The following is an 18,474-nucleotide window of genomic DNA, read 5'->3' on the forward strand; positions in this document are numbered from 1 at the left end:
GACAACAAAACTCTTTACCCTAAAGTAAAGTTACTTTATTTTTTGAACAAAAACATACAGTTCAATTTATTTTCTTTATATAATGCCGATTCGCAATAAATGTCCTCTCAATGCACTTTTTAGGAAAAACTAATAAAGTTCATATACAGACATATACAGTCATTTCAATCCAGGCATACTGACAGATTCAATGTAAATTAGTTTGATTGTAAAGTTTTTGTTTTTTTGTCAATTTAACTGAGATATATGCCTGAATCTTTTGATGAGAAATTTTAATTTTTGGTTGTTCTACCCTAGTAATTAATTAAGTGAACAATGAAGGACTGAAGAGTGAACCCGGCCCACAGGTCAACGGAACCACTGACAGGAAGGATTGAGCTCCATTCTCCAGCAGTACTATAATCAAAGCAATGTATTGACAGAAAAGTAGCATATGCATGTTATAATTTATTGAAACTGACAAGCTGAATGTGTTCCTGACCATCTTATGTCATATAGTGTGCATTTTGGTTCTCTTTACCAGAACATGTTATTGTAACTGTTTTATGAGCTGAACAACAATTTAATGGACAATACATTAATCTCTGTGTAGAAAACCAGCTGGGTGGTATTGAGTGATGTCTTACGTGAAGTTGTCTGCTGCCTTGTGCAAAAAACCTGAATAGGTAAGCACTAAAATGTTGTTTAAATGAATAAGTTCACATCACCCTAACAATGCTGTCTCTCATATATCTAAATATGTTAAAGTACTTCATGTAAAAAGGGCTCTTTATGAAGATATCTTTTTTAAAGTTAATATTTCTAAAGTTTTACAAACACAGTGAATAGAACTGAGATCTGGAATGTTTCACTTTGATTTGTAACAGTAGTAGTTATCAGATAACCACTACTGATAACAGACTTTATAAAGGTAAACAAAATCAAGAGTCAAATGAGTAGTCAGAAAGAACCATGGCTGGGTGTAATTATTTCACTGTGCTGGATATTTGCCACCTCCCCTGGGAGGCAGGAGTTTGTGTATAAAAGCAGCGGCTGCAGAGCAGCAGAAGACTGAAACAGAGCAGCACAGAGAAAGCTGTATACCATCAGCTACAGGATGCATCTCTTGGCTCTACTCTGGACTCTTGTCTTACTGCTGAAAGAGGCACAGGCGTGGGGCTTCAGAAATGGAATATTCCATAACTCAATATGGCTGGGTAAATATTAATACATCATCTTGAAAAGGAAATCTGATATCTACTAAACAGGATAGCATTGAAATCATTCAACTTCTTTTCAGCAATGAAGTCTATGATTTAATTAAAATCATAGACACAAATCATCCAGAGCTGACCAGACAAATTACACCATTAATGATTTTACTCCAGTAATCAACTGTTATTTTTGTGTTTTTCTTTAAATGTTCTGCTTTTCCAAACACAGCTAAAACTATTCTACTTTAAAGGCTCATTGTGAGGATTTACAAGAGTTAATGGAGCACACAGCAGTCCTGCATGTTTAAGACCTGGCTGTGCTACATGAGGCCTGTAAGCTCGTGGAAATGACTTCAACTCTGGCCCCCCTAAATCGCGAGCAAAGAAATTTCCCTGCTTAAGGCGTCTCTCATGCAGTGACTACATCACCCAAAGTTTTGCTAAACGTGCTGCTGACTTTTCCACACAGACACCTTTAACTCTCACTTCATGAGCTTGATTCTTTGAAAAATGAGCTCCTGTGTGTGTTTCATTTTTCTAATTGGTTTGGCATAGACCCATCAGCGTTTTTTTACATAATTATCTAAATGCCTACACAGAAACTGTGTTTCTTTTTGACAGAACAAGCAGCTGGGGTTTACCATCGCGAGTCACGCAAGGGGAGGTATCAGCTGACGTATAAGGAGGCCAAGGCTGTCTGCAAATACGAGGGAGGAAAGTTGGCCACTTATGAGCAACTGGAGGCAGCACGTCAAATAGGTTTGCAGCATTTCAGTCACAAACACAGTGCAACTGTACAGATCAGCACCTACAATTTGTGTGTATTATAAAGCAAACCAACACCTCTGACATGACAACACTGATTACTTCTGCCCATAGTTTTATGGGAGGTGTACATTTTGTCTTTGTTCTTTAAAATACATCAGATGGAGGAACAGTAATGACACAACACCTCTCTTAACTGCTGGAATGCTTTTAACATTTATGGAGGGGTTAAAGGTTAATGGGAGGCAGTATCTTTTCAGCAGTGCAACGCATTGCAGGGCTCAGGCTAATATTAAAAGGCTCCACATGGGCTGTAAACCCAGTTAACACTGTTTTGTGTACACTCTAATCCAAATACTGGGTTTATGCAGTTGGGGCAGAAGTAGAGTGGTTTTAACAAGAGGTGCACCAGAATTCTGTGGCTGATTTCCAATCTCAGATTTATGTAGAGGCCTAAGCTGCAACCTAAGCTGCAGCTTCTTTTTTGGCTCCGTGACATTTGCTACAGTTTAGATTTCCTTCAGCAAACGATGCAGGAGGCCACTTTTATAGCTGTTTGCTAATTTTGATCTAAACCCGAGAAGTCGCCACAAAGAAGAAAAAAATTTTAAGATACTCTCCAACATGCTGTTGCTGGAGGCTCGAAAAAGAAGAGCTGGATTGTCAGCACAGAGTGTATAACCAGTGGTGTTAAAGCAGCAACACAGTGTTGTTCTTCTCATTTGCAGGTTTCCATATGTGTGCTGCTGGATGGTTTGACAGAGGGCGTGTTGGCTATCCAATCGTCAAACCTGGTGCCAACTGTGGCTTTGGGAAAGTTGGCATTGTCGACTATGGATACAGGCTGAACAAAAGTGAAAAATGGGATGTTTACTGCTACAACCCAAACTGTAAGTGAAAGCTTTTACTTTAATTATGCTTTTAACAATGGTGAAAAGAAACTTTTTTTTTTATTTTAGCTGATTTTTTTTAACAATTTGTACTTATGAGTCTATGGGTCAGGTACACCTGAAATCCTTTCAAACACAAGTTTTCTTGCCAATTTCATTTGGAATTGTGATGATGAAATTTGAAAGTGTTGGTGGCATCCAAGTTTTAAACAGCCTCTATTAACAGATTTTGTTAGAAAGAAGCAGGGCATCACAATTACTGAAGTTAAGTCACTCTGGAAACAGACCATTCTATGTGCTATACACCCACCATCATACATCACCTACGACAGGGCCATAGAAAACGTATTTGTACCCCTTTTTTACTGTCATTTTGTGTTGATTTACAACCACAAGCATCAATGTATTTTGTGTCTCAACCTGGACATGGTGTGTTCAGGGTAAAGTGAAAGTTAGCTTTCCCCACCGCATAAACCCAGAGCTGCAATTGAATGAACTAGATCAAAGCATGTTCACTTTACTTAAATGGCCCGGTCAAAGTCCAGCTTTAACTAAACGTGAGACTCTGTGTTAGAATTTAAAAACTGAGGTTAACATGCTTTCGTTTCAATCTGACTGAGCTTGAGCTATTTTAAAAAACAGGAAAAAAGCTTTAGTCTCTAAATGTGCAATGGTATTGGAGACATAACCCCAAAAGACCCGCAGATGTAACTGCAGCGAAATGTGGTTCTATACTGGTTCTGATAATTAACTCAAGAGGTCTGAATACACACCACACCACAGATTATCTGACTTTTGTTGGGAAAAAAAAAACTTTCCTTCCACTTTCTGTTAGTCTATCAGAGAAAATCTCAATGAAGTACCTGGAACGTTTTGGTTATAATGTGTTAAATGTGAAAAAGTTCAAGAGTTGTCAATACTTTTGCAAAACACTGCAGGTATAGAAGATGAATAGATGAATAGAATTTCCAGGGTGGGCTATACTAGTAGTAAGGTGCTTGTTATGGTATAATAGATTTCCTACTCACTGAGTGTAATATGTTGATTTTATTATGGTGTACAGCCTGAAGACATGTTAGTCCTAATAAGCTTCTCCTACTAAAATAAAACACAAATATTTTTCCTAACATGTTTCAGCAAGGGATCCTGCATGCTCAGGACTTGTGCAGGCTGCAAATGTTTAGCTTGAGGAAATGGAGAAACTAAGCCTTTCACATTTAACTAACCCTGACATCAACATATGGAGCACATTTCAGGGTAAATCTACTTAAAAGATGAACGGGGAGATTTAGTGATGTTTGTGCTGTTAATGCTTTTACTACATGAATAACTTGAAAGAGTCAGTGGTGGAAACCCATGGGCCATAAACATAGAGTTTGACTCACCACAGATTCCTTAGGATGTTGTCATCACTCCAGACTCAAGTCAACCGTAAAAGGGGATGATAAAGAGAACCTAATCAATGCCAGGGAAGGAGAATCCTGACTCATAACCACAATCACAGTCCCACGCTGTGAGTTATCATGGTGACACCAGGAATAAACCAGCAGGGAGCGAAAAAATGCAGCTGAGGATAAGATGCCAAAACGGCAGCTGAGCAAGAGCTAACTGGAAGACAGACACAAATTATTTCTAAAGCCTCCACATCCAAAAAGAGGAAACCAAGCCAAACCATCAATGATTTCAGAAGCTTGTATTGACCCGGTTGGATTCAATAATCTCTAATAGCACATTCCCATTAAGATACACTACCGGGTCAAAGGTTTTAGAACACCTTTCTCATTTACTGGTATTGTTTATGCCTATTTATGTTGTACACAGCTTCTAACTGAAGACATCAAAACTTTAAAAGAACACACATGAAATTATGTAGCAAATGAAAAATGTAAAAAACTTTAAATATGTTTTATATTTTAGATTCCTTAAAGTAACCACCCATTGCTGTGCTGAAATATGAACCTCCGGCTATCTCTCAATGAACCTTCTTTCAAGACTCTTTGAAAAACATTTGTCAGAATAAAAGTATTTTTTAAACAGGTACTAAACATATTTTTCATTAATTCCACATTGCTGTATTTCAAAGTGTTTATTTATTGGTCTGATGCACGACCCCAATTCCACTGAAGTTGGGACATTGTGTAAAAGGTAAATAAATTCAGAATACAATGAGTTGCATATCCTGTTCAATCTATATGCAGTTGAATCCATTACAAAGACAAAATATTTAATGTTCAAACTGATAAACTTTTTTTTTTTCTTTTATATTCACTCATTTTGAATTTGATGCTTGCAACACGTTCCAAAAAAGTCGGACTGTCAGAGTTGTGGGTTTGGTGGCAGGACCAGAATGCAGAACACGGCGAGCAGGTCACATGGTGAGTAGATGAAGCATTTAATATGAAGGTAGACAGACTTACAGGCAGGTAAGCAGAGTTCAAAGTTCAGGCAGGTGGTCCAAAGCGTATGTTCAGGAGACAAACAGAAACTAAACCACAAGGAGGAACTCGGGAAGTCAACGAGGGTAGCGATGTAACATAACATGAGGAACCAGCCGCAAGTATTGCAAACAAACCAGTTAATAAACAGAGGGAGTTGGAGAATGGACCAATGAGGGAGGAAGGCAGGTATTCAGATGGAAGTGGTAACAAGTGCGCAGGCCAGGTGGAGGGAACTGAGGACATAGGTTGCTATGGTAACTAATCTGAGACAGAGGCATGGGAGAAACTAAACCAGACATAACATACAAAACCCAAAGGAATAGAAACACCTAACTGAAAAGTAAACAAACACAAAACCAAAACAAAGTCCAAAATGGCAGATCCTGACAGGGACAGGTGCATGTTTACCACTGTGCTACATCACCTTCTTTTTAACAAACTCAATAAGAGTTTGGGACCTGAGGACTAATTGTTGAAGCTTTGTAGGAGGAATTATTTCCTATTCTTGCTTGATGAGCAGGTTCAGTTGCTCATCACTTCGGGGTCTCTGTTGTCGTATTTTCCCTTCATAATGCTCCACACATTTTCAATGGGAGACAGGTCTGGACTGCAGGCAGGCCAGTCTGGTACCAGCACTCTTTTACTACGAAGCTACGCTGCTGGAACCCGTGCAGAATGTGGCTTGGTATTGTCTTGCTGAAATAAGCAGGACGTCCCTGAAAAAGATGTTGCTTGGATGGCAGCAGATGTTGATGCAAACCATATCTGTACCTTTCAGCATTAATGGTGCCTTCACAGATGTTACCCATACCATGGGTACTAACAAACCCTTATACCATCACAGATGCTGGCTTTTGAACTTTGCGCTGAAAACAATTCAGATGGTCCTTTTCCTCTTTGGCCCGGAGGACACGATGTCCATGATTTCCGAAAACAATTTGAAATGTGGACTTGTCAGACCACAATACACTTTTTCACTTTGCATCAGTTCATCTCAGATGAGCTCTGGCCCAGAGAAGCTGCAGGTCTGCATGGTAGAGTTTAAACTTGAACTTGTAGATGTAGCGATGAGCTGTGTTAACTGACAATAGTTTTCTGAAGTGTTCCTGAGCCCACATGGTGATATCCGTTACAGACGGATGTCGGTTTTTCATGCGGTGCCTCCAGAGGGGTCGAAGGTCATGGGCATTCAATGTTGGTTTTTCGCCTTGCTGCTTATGTGCAGAGATTTCTCCTGAGCCTTTTGGGGATTCTCCTTTTATAGCCAATCATGACACTCACCCTTTTCCAATGAACCTGTTCACCTGTGGAATGTTCCAACTAGGTGTTTTTTGAGCATTCCTTAACTTTCCCAATCTTTTGTTGCTTCTTTTCCAGCTTTTCTGGAACATGTTGCAAGTATCAAGTACAAAAATGAGTGGATATTTGCAAAAAACAAAGTTTATCAGTTTGAACGTTAAATATCTTCTTTGTAGTGTAATCAATTGCATATAGGCTGAACAGGATTTGCAAATCATTGTATTTAGTTTTTATTTATGTTTTACACAACTACCCAACTTCAGTGGTCTGGATGAGCCCTTCATACACTTATCAAAAGCATGGATACTGTATCTGTGATGTGCTGAAATATTCAGACACTAATTGATGAAGAAACTAGTCTTTGTTCACCTTGCTCTGCCAAGGTTGATCATTTTGTGCAGAGCTTTAACACAGTTATTGTCCCTAACAGACACTTTGCTACACTATATTGGAAAATCTTATTTGCACCAAAGATAAAAAGTGATGTCTTGCTGGGTTTTATCATGTCCCTTATGTGCCTGACAGCCAAGGAGTGTGGTGGCGTTCTGACTGAGCAGCAGAAGATCATTCATTCTCCTGGTTTCCCTAAGGAATATCAAGATGAGCAGATCTGCTACTGGCACATTCGAGTGCGTATAGGTCAGAGGATTCGACTCAACTTCCTGGAGTTCAATGTGGAGGATGACACATCGTGTCTCGCTGATTACCTGGAGGTGTATGACAGCTATGATGATGTGTCAGGCTTTGCTGGGAGGTGAGTGTCACTGAAGGAACAGGAGTTCCTAGTAGTGCATCATGATGATGCTTTTTCAATGACTTATGGGTTAACCTGTGTGGAAGGAAAACAAAACCCATCAGAACCACATATGCAAGAAAGAATGAAAAGGTTTTTGTGTGGTTCATAAGAAAATCCTTTCCTTGCATGATGTAAGAACACAGAGCACCATCAGCATGCATGTATTCATAGTATTGCCTTTACATAAAAGTGAATAACAGGCTGTGCTGCACTGTGTAAACATTTGAGCCACCTCTGGTATTTTACAGGGGTTTTTTTTCCAGTCAGATTTTTTGTAATCTTTTGAATTAGTCTGAGTGTCCAGGTTTTTTCAACATCTCATTGCCCTCTGGGAGCTTTGTCACGAGTTTACAGCTCAGGTTTTGTGGTTGCAAAAAACTCAAATATTACCTCTCCCCACCATGCTGAACAAGTGCTTGTGGTAATGCACTGTGATTTGATTTTACCAATCTGTGTATCGAGGCCAAACATCTTTGCTTTGTTAACTTATCCTCCATTGGATGTAGGTTTTTCTCACTGTTGTGAAAAATTGTTCTCACTGCCTATTGAAGGGCTGCTGATAGCTTGATAATGGCCTTATAACCTTTTCCAGATTGATGGATACCGACAGTTGTTTCTCTGAGATCATTGCTGATGTCTTTCCTTTGCATTGTTTAAAACCGGTTAAGCCTGACCTAGCTGTGTGTGGTGTGTTTGATTTTTTTTTTGTTTAATCACAAATAAATCAGACATAGTAACAGTTGCAATAGTGCTTTCCCTTGAAAACTATTCTTTTATGTCCTACCTTTACACAGGTACCAACATGTACACTTTATAATTGTGGAGCTATACTTGATTTATTTCAGGTATGTAGTTTCAGGTCAGAAATTCCTTCTAAAACCCTTAGGGCTTAACTGTCACAGTGGGCTTTTGGGGTGGACCGAAGCGCAGACAAGAGCTCGGGCGCAGCATTTCAATCAGTCTTCAGTTTATTCAAAATATCAAAACCATAACAAAAACACACTGCAGGTACTGACCAGAGTCTGAATCCAAAACAACTTACTGACACTGCAGGAACATGGCAAGGACGAGGGTTGCGAGCATGAATGAACAGGCAGAACAAAGTGTGAACAAACAGAGGAACCAGCAGGGAACAAAGAGCACAGACCAACTAATATACAGGGAGACGTGAGAGGAGAACAAAGGGCAGATAATCAAAGAGACACAGAACAGGTGTGGCAAGGAGACAGGGAGGCTGAAGGGACAGGTGGAACTGATTAACCAATAAAGAGAAACAAAGACCTAAGCAGAACAATAGACTAAACCAAAACATAAGAAATCTAGAATAACCAAGAGGTAAATGAAACAAAGGAACTGGAAGGAACAGAAGAATAACAAGAACCTAAGACCTAAGCAAAAGGAAACCATAAAGAAACCCTGACTACAAGTAAAGAAACAAACACTGAAAGAACAAACTGAGAATGAAGCAGAGGACTAGAATAAAAGTAAACAATAACTCAAGCTGACCTAACAAGAAGAAGAACTGGAACACTAGAAACTAAACATAAAGAACTAAGCCAGACAGAACAGAATTAAAACACAGAAAGGGAATAACGACGAGGAGGAATAGAAAACATAGACTAGAAAAACAAGAAGAGTGCAAGGTGAAAAAATACCAAACATAAATAAACACAGAGATACTAAAAGAGGAGCTAAAGAACAAAGAACCATAATATAGAGACTAATCATAATAATAGAACCATCAGGAAAACTTAGTAAGTGAGGAAAACAACAAAACACCAGGAGGCGGTAGCGGGAGCAAAACAGACTGATAAACATAATAGAAACATCTAGACAAAATAAACCATCACAGAAACCATAAGACAAAGTCCAAAATGTCACTCCATGACATTAACAGGTCACGTAAACCAGACAAATGTTTTTTTAAGTGTAGTATGGTAATCAGGTACCTTTGATAATCACCATCTCTCTGCTATTAATACTCCGAATTCTTGAGGAGATGAAAATGTGACTTCACTTAATTGGTAAAATGTGTATATTTGAAGGTCATCCAGGTTCATATTTGTGCCATTTTAAAGGAAATCAGCTCAGTTGAAGATACCTGGAGGACAAAGAGTTACGATCTGGTAGTTCTTGCTGCACCTGCCTGAGGGAAGCTGTTGAAAGATCAGAGCAGATTTTTGTCCTAAATGTTTGCCTCAGTCGGTTTTCATTACGTATACTGGTCCGAACAAGTCTGTAATAGGTGTGCACAGAATAAATTTATTAACTACAGTGTAGAAATGTGTTTTTCCACGTTCACAGGAGAAATCTGGGATGGAACTGACGAGGAGAGGTAAGTTATTATAAGAAGTGGATTATGGTTGAGGTATGCTTGAAACTGTGGATGAGATGGTTAGCTTAGTGTGGGAGAGATAGTGGAGACCCAAGTGGGAAAGGCGGGTATACCCACAGAGGCTGAGGTCAGCAGGTGGGTGTAAGGGGTATTTGTTGGTAAAGATTTCCTTGTTCTGTCTTCCAGGAGTGGACGTGTGAGGTTGTGGAGCGCTGAAAGGTGGACAGGCAGGTGGGTAATGGTAGATGGTTGTTGAGGGGTCATGACAGCATGAATCAGAGGAGCAGCCAGAGGAAATTCATAAAGGGAGTCTTGAGGTGAGTTCTTCAACAAACGCTGATAGTGAGAAGGTAGAACACAGGAATCCAGGAACAGAGCATGAACTGGGAAAGTGGTTTCCTGGAGAGGAGAAAATAAGAGGTAAGCCTGGAACATTAAAGAATGCAGGAACTAAGTTGTAGGCCTGATTACCAGTTATGGAGCAAAACAATCTGGTGTCTGCCTCAGGGAATCACTCTCCCATGCATACACATACACACACAACCATGGACACCAAATATAGAAGGTGCGAATGATCCAAGATGAGGGTACAGGGAACCCAAGAGCGATCCTCAGGACCATATCCTTCCTGCTCCACAAAATGTTGATATCTGCAGCCACAGCACTGGGCAACAATGCAATGAATAGTGAAGTCATTTTAATGATTTTAATGTAAGTCTTTAGCTGATAACCAAATGTTTTGACCAGAAAAGTAGGTTGGAGCAGGATTGCGTTTCTGTTCAGCGGTCTTGTTTTGGGCTGATGTTCTCTGCAAAGCTGAACTATTCTGGTTCCAGGTACTTTGGCAGCAATAGAAATGGGTTCTGACAAATGGAATAGTGGAATCAGGAAAGGGTGTTGGAAGAGGAGAAGGCTGATAGGTTTTAAATGGAGATAAAATGGAGGCTATCGAGATATAGGAGTTATGAACATACCCAGGTGAGATGTTGACTCCAGTTAACCAGTTTGGACTAGTACACACACCGGTTGAAGTTTTCCAACTTCTGGTTCATGCACTCACTTTGACCATTGGTTTGAGGATGGGACCCTGAGGTGAGTTGGGATTTGATGAGAAAATCTATGGCAATGTGTGACCATGGGCAGCTTGGAACGTAGAGAAGGTTGAAGGGGACCTGAAGGAGGGTGATAGGAGCTTTGATTTCTGGTGCAAATGTTACAGGCTGATATGATGTTCTGCACATCCCTATTAAGGGATGGCCACCAGAAATGACGGCAGAATAGGCCAGCAGATTGGCTAATTCCAGGGTGGCCAGAGAAATGAGAAGTGAGCCCAATGAATTACTTGAGAATGAATGGAAGATGAGACATAGAGGTGACCGGGGGGACCCTTTCAGGGATATGGCTCATTCTGGAGCCCACATTGGACAAGGTCTCCAGATTACAGGAGAGAGCCCCAATGGTGCAGGATTGGGGGAGATTGGGTTCTTGTTCATCAAGGGTTTCATCTGAGTAGAACAGCTGCGAGAGAGAGAGAGCCTTAGGTCTCCTGGATCCAGGACGGTGAGTAATGGTAAAATTAAAATGAGAGAAAAACAGACCAATCTGATTGTTGTGAGTTCAGGCGTTGAGCAGATTGCAGGTAGGAGATGTTGCTGTGATTGGTCCACAGAATAACAGGTTGCTTGGTGCCTTCAAGCAAATGTCGCCACTCTCTGAAGGTCAGTTTAATAGCTAATAACTCCCAGTTCCTGATGTGAAAACGACAGCCTGAGGTCCCCCCAGATCACTAAAATGTTTTATTTCAAGCAGTATTTTATCTTGAATTTCAACCCGGACCAATATTTTCTATTTATTAGTTTAAATTTTACTTCATGTTTTCACTATGATACATTTCTGATAAACCTAAACCTAAACATAACCTTTAGAAGTCACCTAATTAATAAATTGAGTTCCGATGTGTGTAATGTCATGCTACTATAAATGCAGCTGTTCTGTAAAGGTTCTGTAGAGGTTTGTTAAAGAATACCACTGAACAAACAACACCATGAAGACCAAGGAACACAGCGGACAGGTCAGAGGGAAAGTTGTGGAGATGTTTATAGCTGGGTCAGGTTATACAACAATATCTCAAGCTTTGAACATCCCAGAGAACATGGACAGAGGGTGGACCAACTGGAAACCTAGCAAGACATGGATGTCCATCTAAACTGATAGACTGGGCAAGGCGAGGATTAATCTAAGAACCAGCAGGGAAGCTCTTGGTAACTCTGGAGGAGCTGCAGAGATCTGCAGCTTGGATGGGAGTCTGTTGGCAAGACAACTATTAGTCGTGCACTCAGCAAACCTATGGAAGAGTAGCAATAACAAAGTCATTGTTGGAAGAAAGTCTGAAGAAGTCATGCTTCCGGTTTGCCACAAGGAACAAGGGTAACACATGGAAGAAGGTGCTCTGGTCAGATGAGACCAAAACAGAACTTTTTGGCCTACAGCAACACATTATGTCTGGAGGAAAATGAACACTAAACAACACCTTGAACATACTTTCTCCAGTGTGAAACATGGCGATGGCAGCATAATGCTGTGGGGATAGTTTTCTTCTGCAGGGACAGGCAAGCTGGTCAAGGTTAATGGAAAGATGAATGGAGCTAAATACAGAGCAATCCTGTCAGTGAACCATGGTTAGACTGCAGAAGACCTGGCAGTAGGGTGCAAGTTTTCCTTCCAGCACTGGACAACAGACTGGATACCAGACTGGAACACAGGACCACAGACTGGAGTGGAGATGTAACTGTGAAGCCATCTACAAGAAGGGACAGAGCCGACTGTACTTCTTGAGGATGCTTAGGACCTTCAGTGTTTGCAGCAAGATGCTGCAGATCTTCTATAAGTCTGTTGTGGAGTGTGTGATCTCTTCTGCCATCATCTGCTGGGGAAGCAGCATCAGAGCCAGGGTCTTAAAAAGCTTAACAAGCTGATAAAGAAGGCTGGCTCTGTTCTGGGGACTCCTCTGGAACCTCTGGAGATCATTGTGCAAAGAAGGATTCTTCATAGAATGAAAAACATTATGGAGAACCCTGATCATCTACTTCATTAGACTGTCCTACAACAACAGTGTCTTCAGTCAGAGGCTTCTTCAGATGTGCTGTAAGACAGACCAGCTACAGGAGATCCTTCCTGCCCACAGCCATCAGCATCTACAACGGCTCTTTGAAGAAACCAACATAATGAGCTACAACAACATTTAATTTCCCTTTGGATTAGTAAAGTATTTTTGAATTGGATTGAATTGAATTGAATTGACAGCAGCTCTAAAACATGAGTCATTTTCAGAAGTTTTTTCCCAAGTCTTTGATGAACAAATCCAACTTAAGTCTGATTGAAATAAACATTTCATCTGCTAGTCTCCCAATAACAGTTTTTATTAGTGAAACATGTGCATGCAGTTCATTACCTGTCAGAGCTGTGGTGTGAAGTTCACATGCCGACCTACTTTCATCCCCGATTACCTAAGAGAAAAATTTGTGTAGTGAACCATAGGTCCTAGAACACGTCAAGTTTCAAGCCTTTTGAGCTGGAGCCTGTGTCCTCCAACATTTTCATTTGTATGTGCTTCAAAGCACCTAAATTAAAATTTTAGGATCTTAGCAACACTCCACAAAACTTAATGACATGTTGAGGAGGTCATCAAGCCATTTAATTCAGGTGTCTTTTAGATCGGGGACGGATGTCAAAGAAGCAGAACATCGACTGTTGAGAGCTGGAGTTTGACTCCCCTGCTTTAGGCTGCTGTCACACTGTTTCCCTTCTTGCCATATATTGTTTCATGTTACAGACATGTACAACATGGGCTAAAATGAGGAAATTAAGAATCTTAATTCTCCATTGAAGGGTCGGTCAATCTACTGGGCATTCCACTTCAATGCTGAGTGCCCCCAAGTGGTCAGATATTATCAGCTGAATTAATCAGACTGTAAGTGATATTATTTGGTCATGCTGTGATATTTGAGCAGCATCTGAGTAAATGCTGTCGCAGTGGTGCATATCTATGGTATACTTGGTGTGTGAGATGATAGACTTCATGGTAGACTGGATTATCTGGTGATCTATGCTAGTGTCAACTGCTGCTAAAGGTGCTGCCAGAGCCTTTTCCTATTGCATTATGTCTTACTAGGCTGTTAAAAATGAAATACGTGAGTGTGACTGGGGTATTAGAGAACTAACCTAAGTTCAGTCAGACGATAAAAGACATACCCTAAAAAAGCTTTAAACGCAGTGAAAGGTGCTGCTGCTTAATTCAAATGCACACCACACTTTTCAGATAATACATATATAAAAAATATATATTTTATCCTTTAACAGAGGATTAATTTTTTCCTTCTAAATGTAAGTTTTCAGTTTTTATTTATTTTTCCTTCAGGTTCTGTGGTGAATATTTACCAGATGACATCATCAGTACAGGTGAGCTGCCATGTTTTTATACATGACGAGACAGATTTGGTTTCTGGTTAATCCAAAGTATTTGTGGAACTGCTGGTTGATATCAGTTAACTTTTCTCCTTAACCAGTACACTTATGGCTTAGTTCTTCTCAGTCTAATGACCTTATTTAAAGGTTTGCAGACGTTAACGTTTTCCTTTCATGGTGCAATTTATTATTTATTTGCCGTTTCATCATCAACAAATTTTCTCATATTCTATTGCATAGAGATGTGGTGATTTATTTATTTTTATTTATTAATTTAAAGGTTTATTCCAAGCCAGTAAGAAAATGCATATATTACAAAAATAAAATAAGTATAGTGTACTACAGAATACAAAACTAATAACAACAATAATAATACGAAGAATGACTTGGAAAGGAGTAGGATGAAGAAAAACTTATTTAGTCCTACCTCCTGTTCACATTCCTTAAGAAATTACATGATTGTTGCCATTTACAGCTTAATAACTAAATCTTCACTGTCATATCAGCATAGCATATTACATCAGTAACATTATACATAAAGAAAATAATCAACATATTTAATATATAGTTATTATAACCACAATATACAAATATACATTACAGGTCCAGTCGGACCCACTTGCCAAAAACCATATATTATGACCAAACTGTTTCTTTATATCTTGATTTAAATTGATGAATATTTGGACATTGCTTGAGCTGCGATCCCAATCGGTTACAAAGTTTAACTCCACACACAGAAACACACAAACCTTTCCTAGTAGTTCTCACCGCTTGGACCTCAAATAATAACCCCTTTCTCTCTGTGTAAAGAGCTTTTGGATGTTAGTGGGTCATATATTTTTATTGGCTTTATATAGAAGTTGTGCAGTATAAAAATCTACTTAATGAAAACGTTTTTGCAATTCAGACTGCCAGAATAAAGTATTAGTGTGATCACAAAATCCTACTTTATTTATAACTCTTACAGCACGTTTTTGGAGTATAAAGAGGGGATGAAGTAAGCTTCTATAGTTATTGCCCCAGATTCCTATACAGTAGGTTAAGTAGGGCAAAACTAATGTGCAATACAATAATCGCAGTGCATTATATTCCAAGAACTATTTAACTTTATTAATAATTGAGACACTTTTAGAAATGTTACTTTGTATGTTTCTGATGTGTGGTTTCCAGCTCAATTTGCTGTCAGTAGTTATTCCGAAAATTTTTATTTCTGACATTGTATTAATATCAACACCCCACCTCTCGCCCATAGGCTGCTGGAGATAGGCACCAGCTCCCCCGTGACACACTATGGAATAAGCGGTAGAAAATGACTGACTGACCATCTATATTTATTACTGAGTTAAAATGTCTCTTGTAATTTCCAAAGAACATTACTTTAGTTTTATTTAAATTTAGAGATAATTTATTGATATCCTCCCATGAGTTTAGTTTAAGTAGTTCATTATTTATATTGTATACTAAATCACCAAAATAAAAATACCTACCAGCAAAGGAACAACCATAGTTATTTTAGTGTCTGGTTGTGGGTTAATATCTTTTGTAACAAGAGTCAACTGCCCCAAACTGGGATCAAAACCAGACTTTTATTAGTAAAATGTAAAATGAAATAAAATTAAAATATATTATATATAAAAAATATTTAATTGCAAGGAGAAACAAAAGTACTTACACATGCTTAAAATGTCCCAAAATAGAAGACTAAAAGAAGAAACCCTGCCAAAATCCATATTTATTTTTATTATAAATAAAATAACAATAATCAAATTGTATTTTTTATTATTTGATTTAGATGTTGGATGAATATTAGAAATTAATCAACACAAAAATGCTTCTTACATGTTGGTTGCTATGTTTGTTTAAAGGTGTTACAACATCAAAGATTTCCCAAAATATAAAGGCAACACAATATGAATTCCGTAATACCTTTTATAAAAATACTTGAGACTTCATGCAACTTGCAGGCTTTTTTTTTTTGTGCTCTAGGGCTCCCTCTACAGTTGTAGAAACACAAAACAAGCAAGCCAAAATATCTATTGTGCTTTGATATTAAAATCATTGACACAGGATTTATTTCCATAATAAAGAGGCAGGCAGAGAGATGTCTACAGTCAAGATGGTCGATACTGTATTGCAGGAGAAGATAGCCTGTTGATAACGGGCAAACATTCCAAGACACTCAAAGCAAATCAGAAACACATAGTTGTATTTTATTCTTGAATCTACTGACTCGCTGTAGACTGTACTGGTTCAGAAATCCAAATGTTAATCAGTTTGATCTCTGTTGTGTTTTAGGAAATGTGATGACCCTAAAGTTCCTCTCTGATGCTTCAGTAACCGCTGGTGGATTCCAGTTACAATATGTTGCTTTTGATCCATTGCTCGATCATCAGAATCATACCTACGACTTTATTACTGCTGCTCTTCACTGATGTCACTCTGTTGCTGTATTTATGATGTTGGTTACCTCATCTTATGTCATGAAGACTTTAATTATAATAATTCTGTGAAATAAACTTTCTGTGTATTATATTATTGTCCTTAAGTGACAGAATAGTAACAAAAGGTTGAATCTAAAAGAAGTCCAAAATACCTCCCTAACTAAAAATGACAAGTATATTAAAAAGCTAAAGAGATCAGAGCAGAGATTACATCAAATCTATGATTTTATTTTCTAAAATGTGACTGTCGAACAAAATACTGAAGCATTGTATGAATAAACACCAGAAAGATATAAAGCCGAAAAAAGCTGAACAAAATAAAGTAAGAACATTTAAAAAAAAATAATTATGTATCTACTACAAAGATATTGCGGGATGTGAGGGACCGAGACGGAAAGCAGGAGGAGTCACAGGAATTATTAGAAAAATAGGGTTTTTTATTTTAAACCAAATAGTTGTTGCAAAAATGACAACTGAGCTCATAAAAGAGGTTAAATAAGCAAAAGTAAATGCAAGCACAAAATGTGAGCAAACCAACTGACTGCACAAACAAACATAACTGACCTGTTAAGACATGACACACAAGGGTACATATGTTTGTTGATCAGACCATTACAACACAATAGGGGTAACTAAATAATACAATCACCAACTACAAGAAACAGGACAGTACAGTAATGTTTGTTGCTAACTAACATGAACACTAAAAAAAGAAATGAAAACCACTAAACTTCAAATACAAATCTTTAGTTTAATACAAAAGAGTTACTTTAACTAAAGTAAATACAAATTCCCCCTCTCCAGCAGGAGTTGGTGGTGCAGTCCAATTTTCCAACAGGTATTTAGGTGCTCTGAGCCCTGGCCATCACCTTTCAGTCTGGCCAAACTCCCAGGGATCATGGAAGGTAAAACCCAGTAAGAGAAACAACAATTAGTAGTAATTACAAATCGAAGATCAAAATGAGTTGAAATACATGTGAACCACATGTGCGCTTAAAAGTAGAACCCATGCATTTACACACCTCAATAAAACTTTGTTGCAAACTAAAGTTTATAATTGTGTTTGGATGAATGAACAATAAGGGTGCATGAGAGTTACTCAACTTTACTGGAGTGTGGCCATGGCTTTGGCCATCACACAGGATTTGCTTCTTCCATGTTGTTGGATCTCAACAGAACTCTGGGGGAGACATGAGTGTAGTCTCTGATATAACCTGCTTTATCCAAGCCAAGAATCTCCTGTCAGAATCATTGGAAGTTAACAATGAACCACCTACTCATGTAGCCTTTAAAAAGACAGCTTGGATTTATTTTAAATAGTATTCTATTGAGAAGTTATGATTACTTAGCGTGGAACAGATCACCTCTTCATTGAGCTCTGGTTGGACATGTCATGGTATGACATCCTTGGACTTGGTTTGTGTTTTTGTGTTAACTGTTGTCAAAATAAGGTGAAATCTTTCAATGTAATCCATGCAACATTTAGTAACTGCTCACAGTTAACTCCATAAAAGTTACAATAAATATCCTTATGTGTAATCCATGCAATAATTATTAAAACACACAGTAGAAGCAGTGAGGAGTGAAACAAGCATGTTCTCATATTCTGGAGCTGAGAGACTGAAGAGGCCTATGTGGAGCCACATATTATCTGCCACATGTTATCTGTCTTATCTTTTGCAAAAATATAAACAAGTATATCCAAAGAAATTATGTATGATGATTTTACACTCTTTCACATGTATTGAATAAAATTAGTAGTCTTTGATTAACAAGTTAAAAGATGTATGATTGAAATGTGGTTAAGAACTGAGAATTAGGGGAAAAGCATTAAGGTTTGACATTCTCAA

At 38.6% G+C, this 18,474-nt stretch overlaps 1 protein-coding gene across 1 annotated transcript; it reads left to right on the top strand.

Moving 5' to 3' along the window:
• Positions 1–1,039: 1,039 nt before the first annotated feature.
• tnfaip6 (tumor necrosis factor, alpha-induced protein 6) lies at positions 1,040–16,713 on the top strand. The gene is made up of 6 exons (XM_047371577.1): positions 1,040–1,196; positions 1,815–1,952; positions 2,687–2,848; positions 7,111–7,339; positions 14,134–14,174; positions 16,479–16,713. The coding sequence occupies exons 1-6, from the start codon at positions 1,097–1,099 to the stop codon at positions 16,613–16,615; spliced, it is 807 nt and encodes a 268-aa protein (XP_047227533.1). The 5' UTR covers positions 1,040–1,096; the 3' UTR covers positions 16,616–16,713.
• Positions 16,714–18,474: the final 1,761 nt, after the last annotated feature.

This window comes from Girardinichthys multiradiatus, chromosome 7, assembly GCF_021462225.1.
Source record: "Girardinichthys multiradiatus isolate DD_20200921_A chromosome 7, DD_fGirMul_XY1, whole genome shotgun sequence".
Lineage (NCBI taxonomy): Eukaryota > Metazoa > Chordata > Actinopteri > Cyprinodontiformes > Goodeidae > Girardinichthys > Girardinichthys multiradiatus.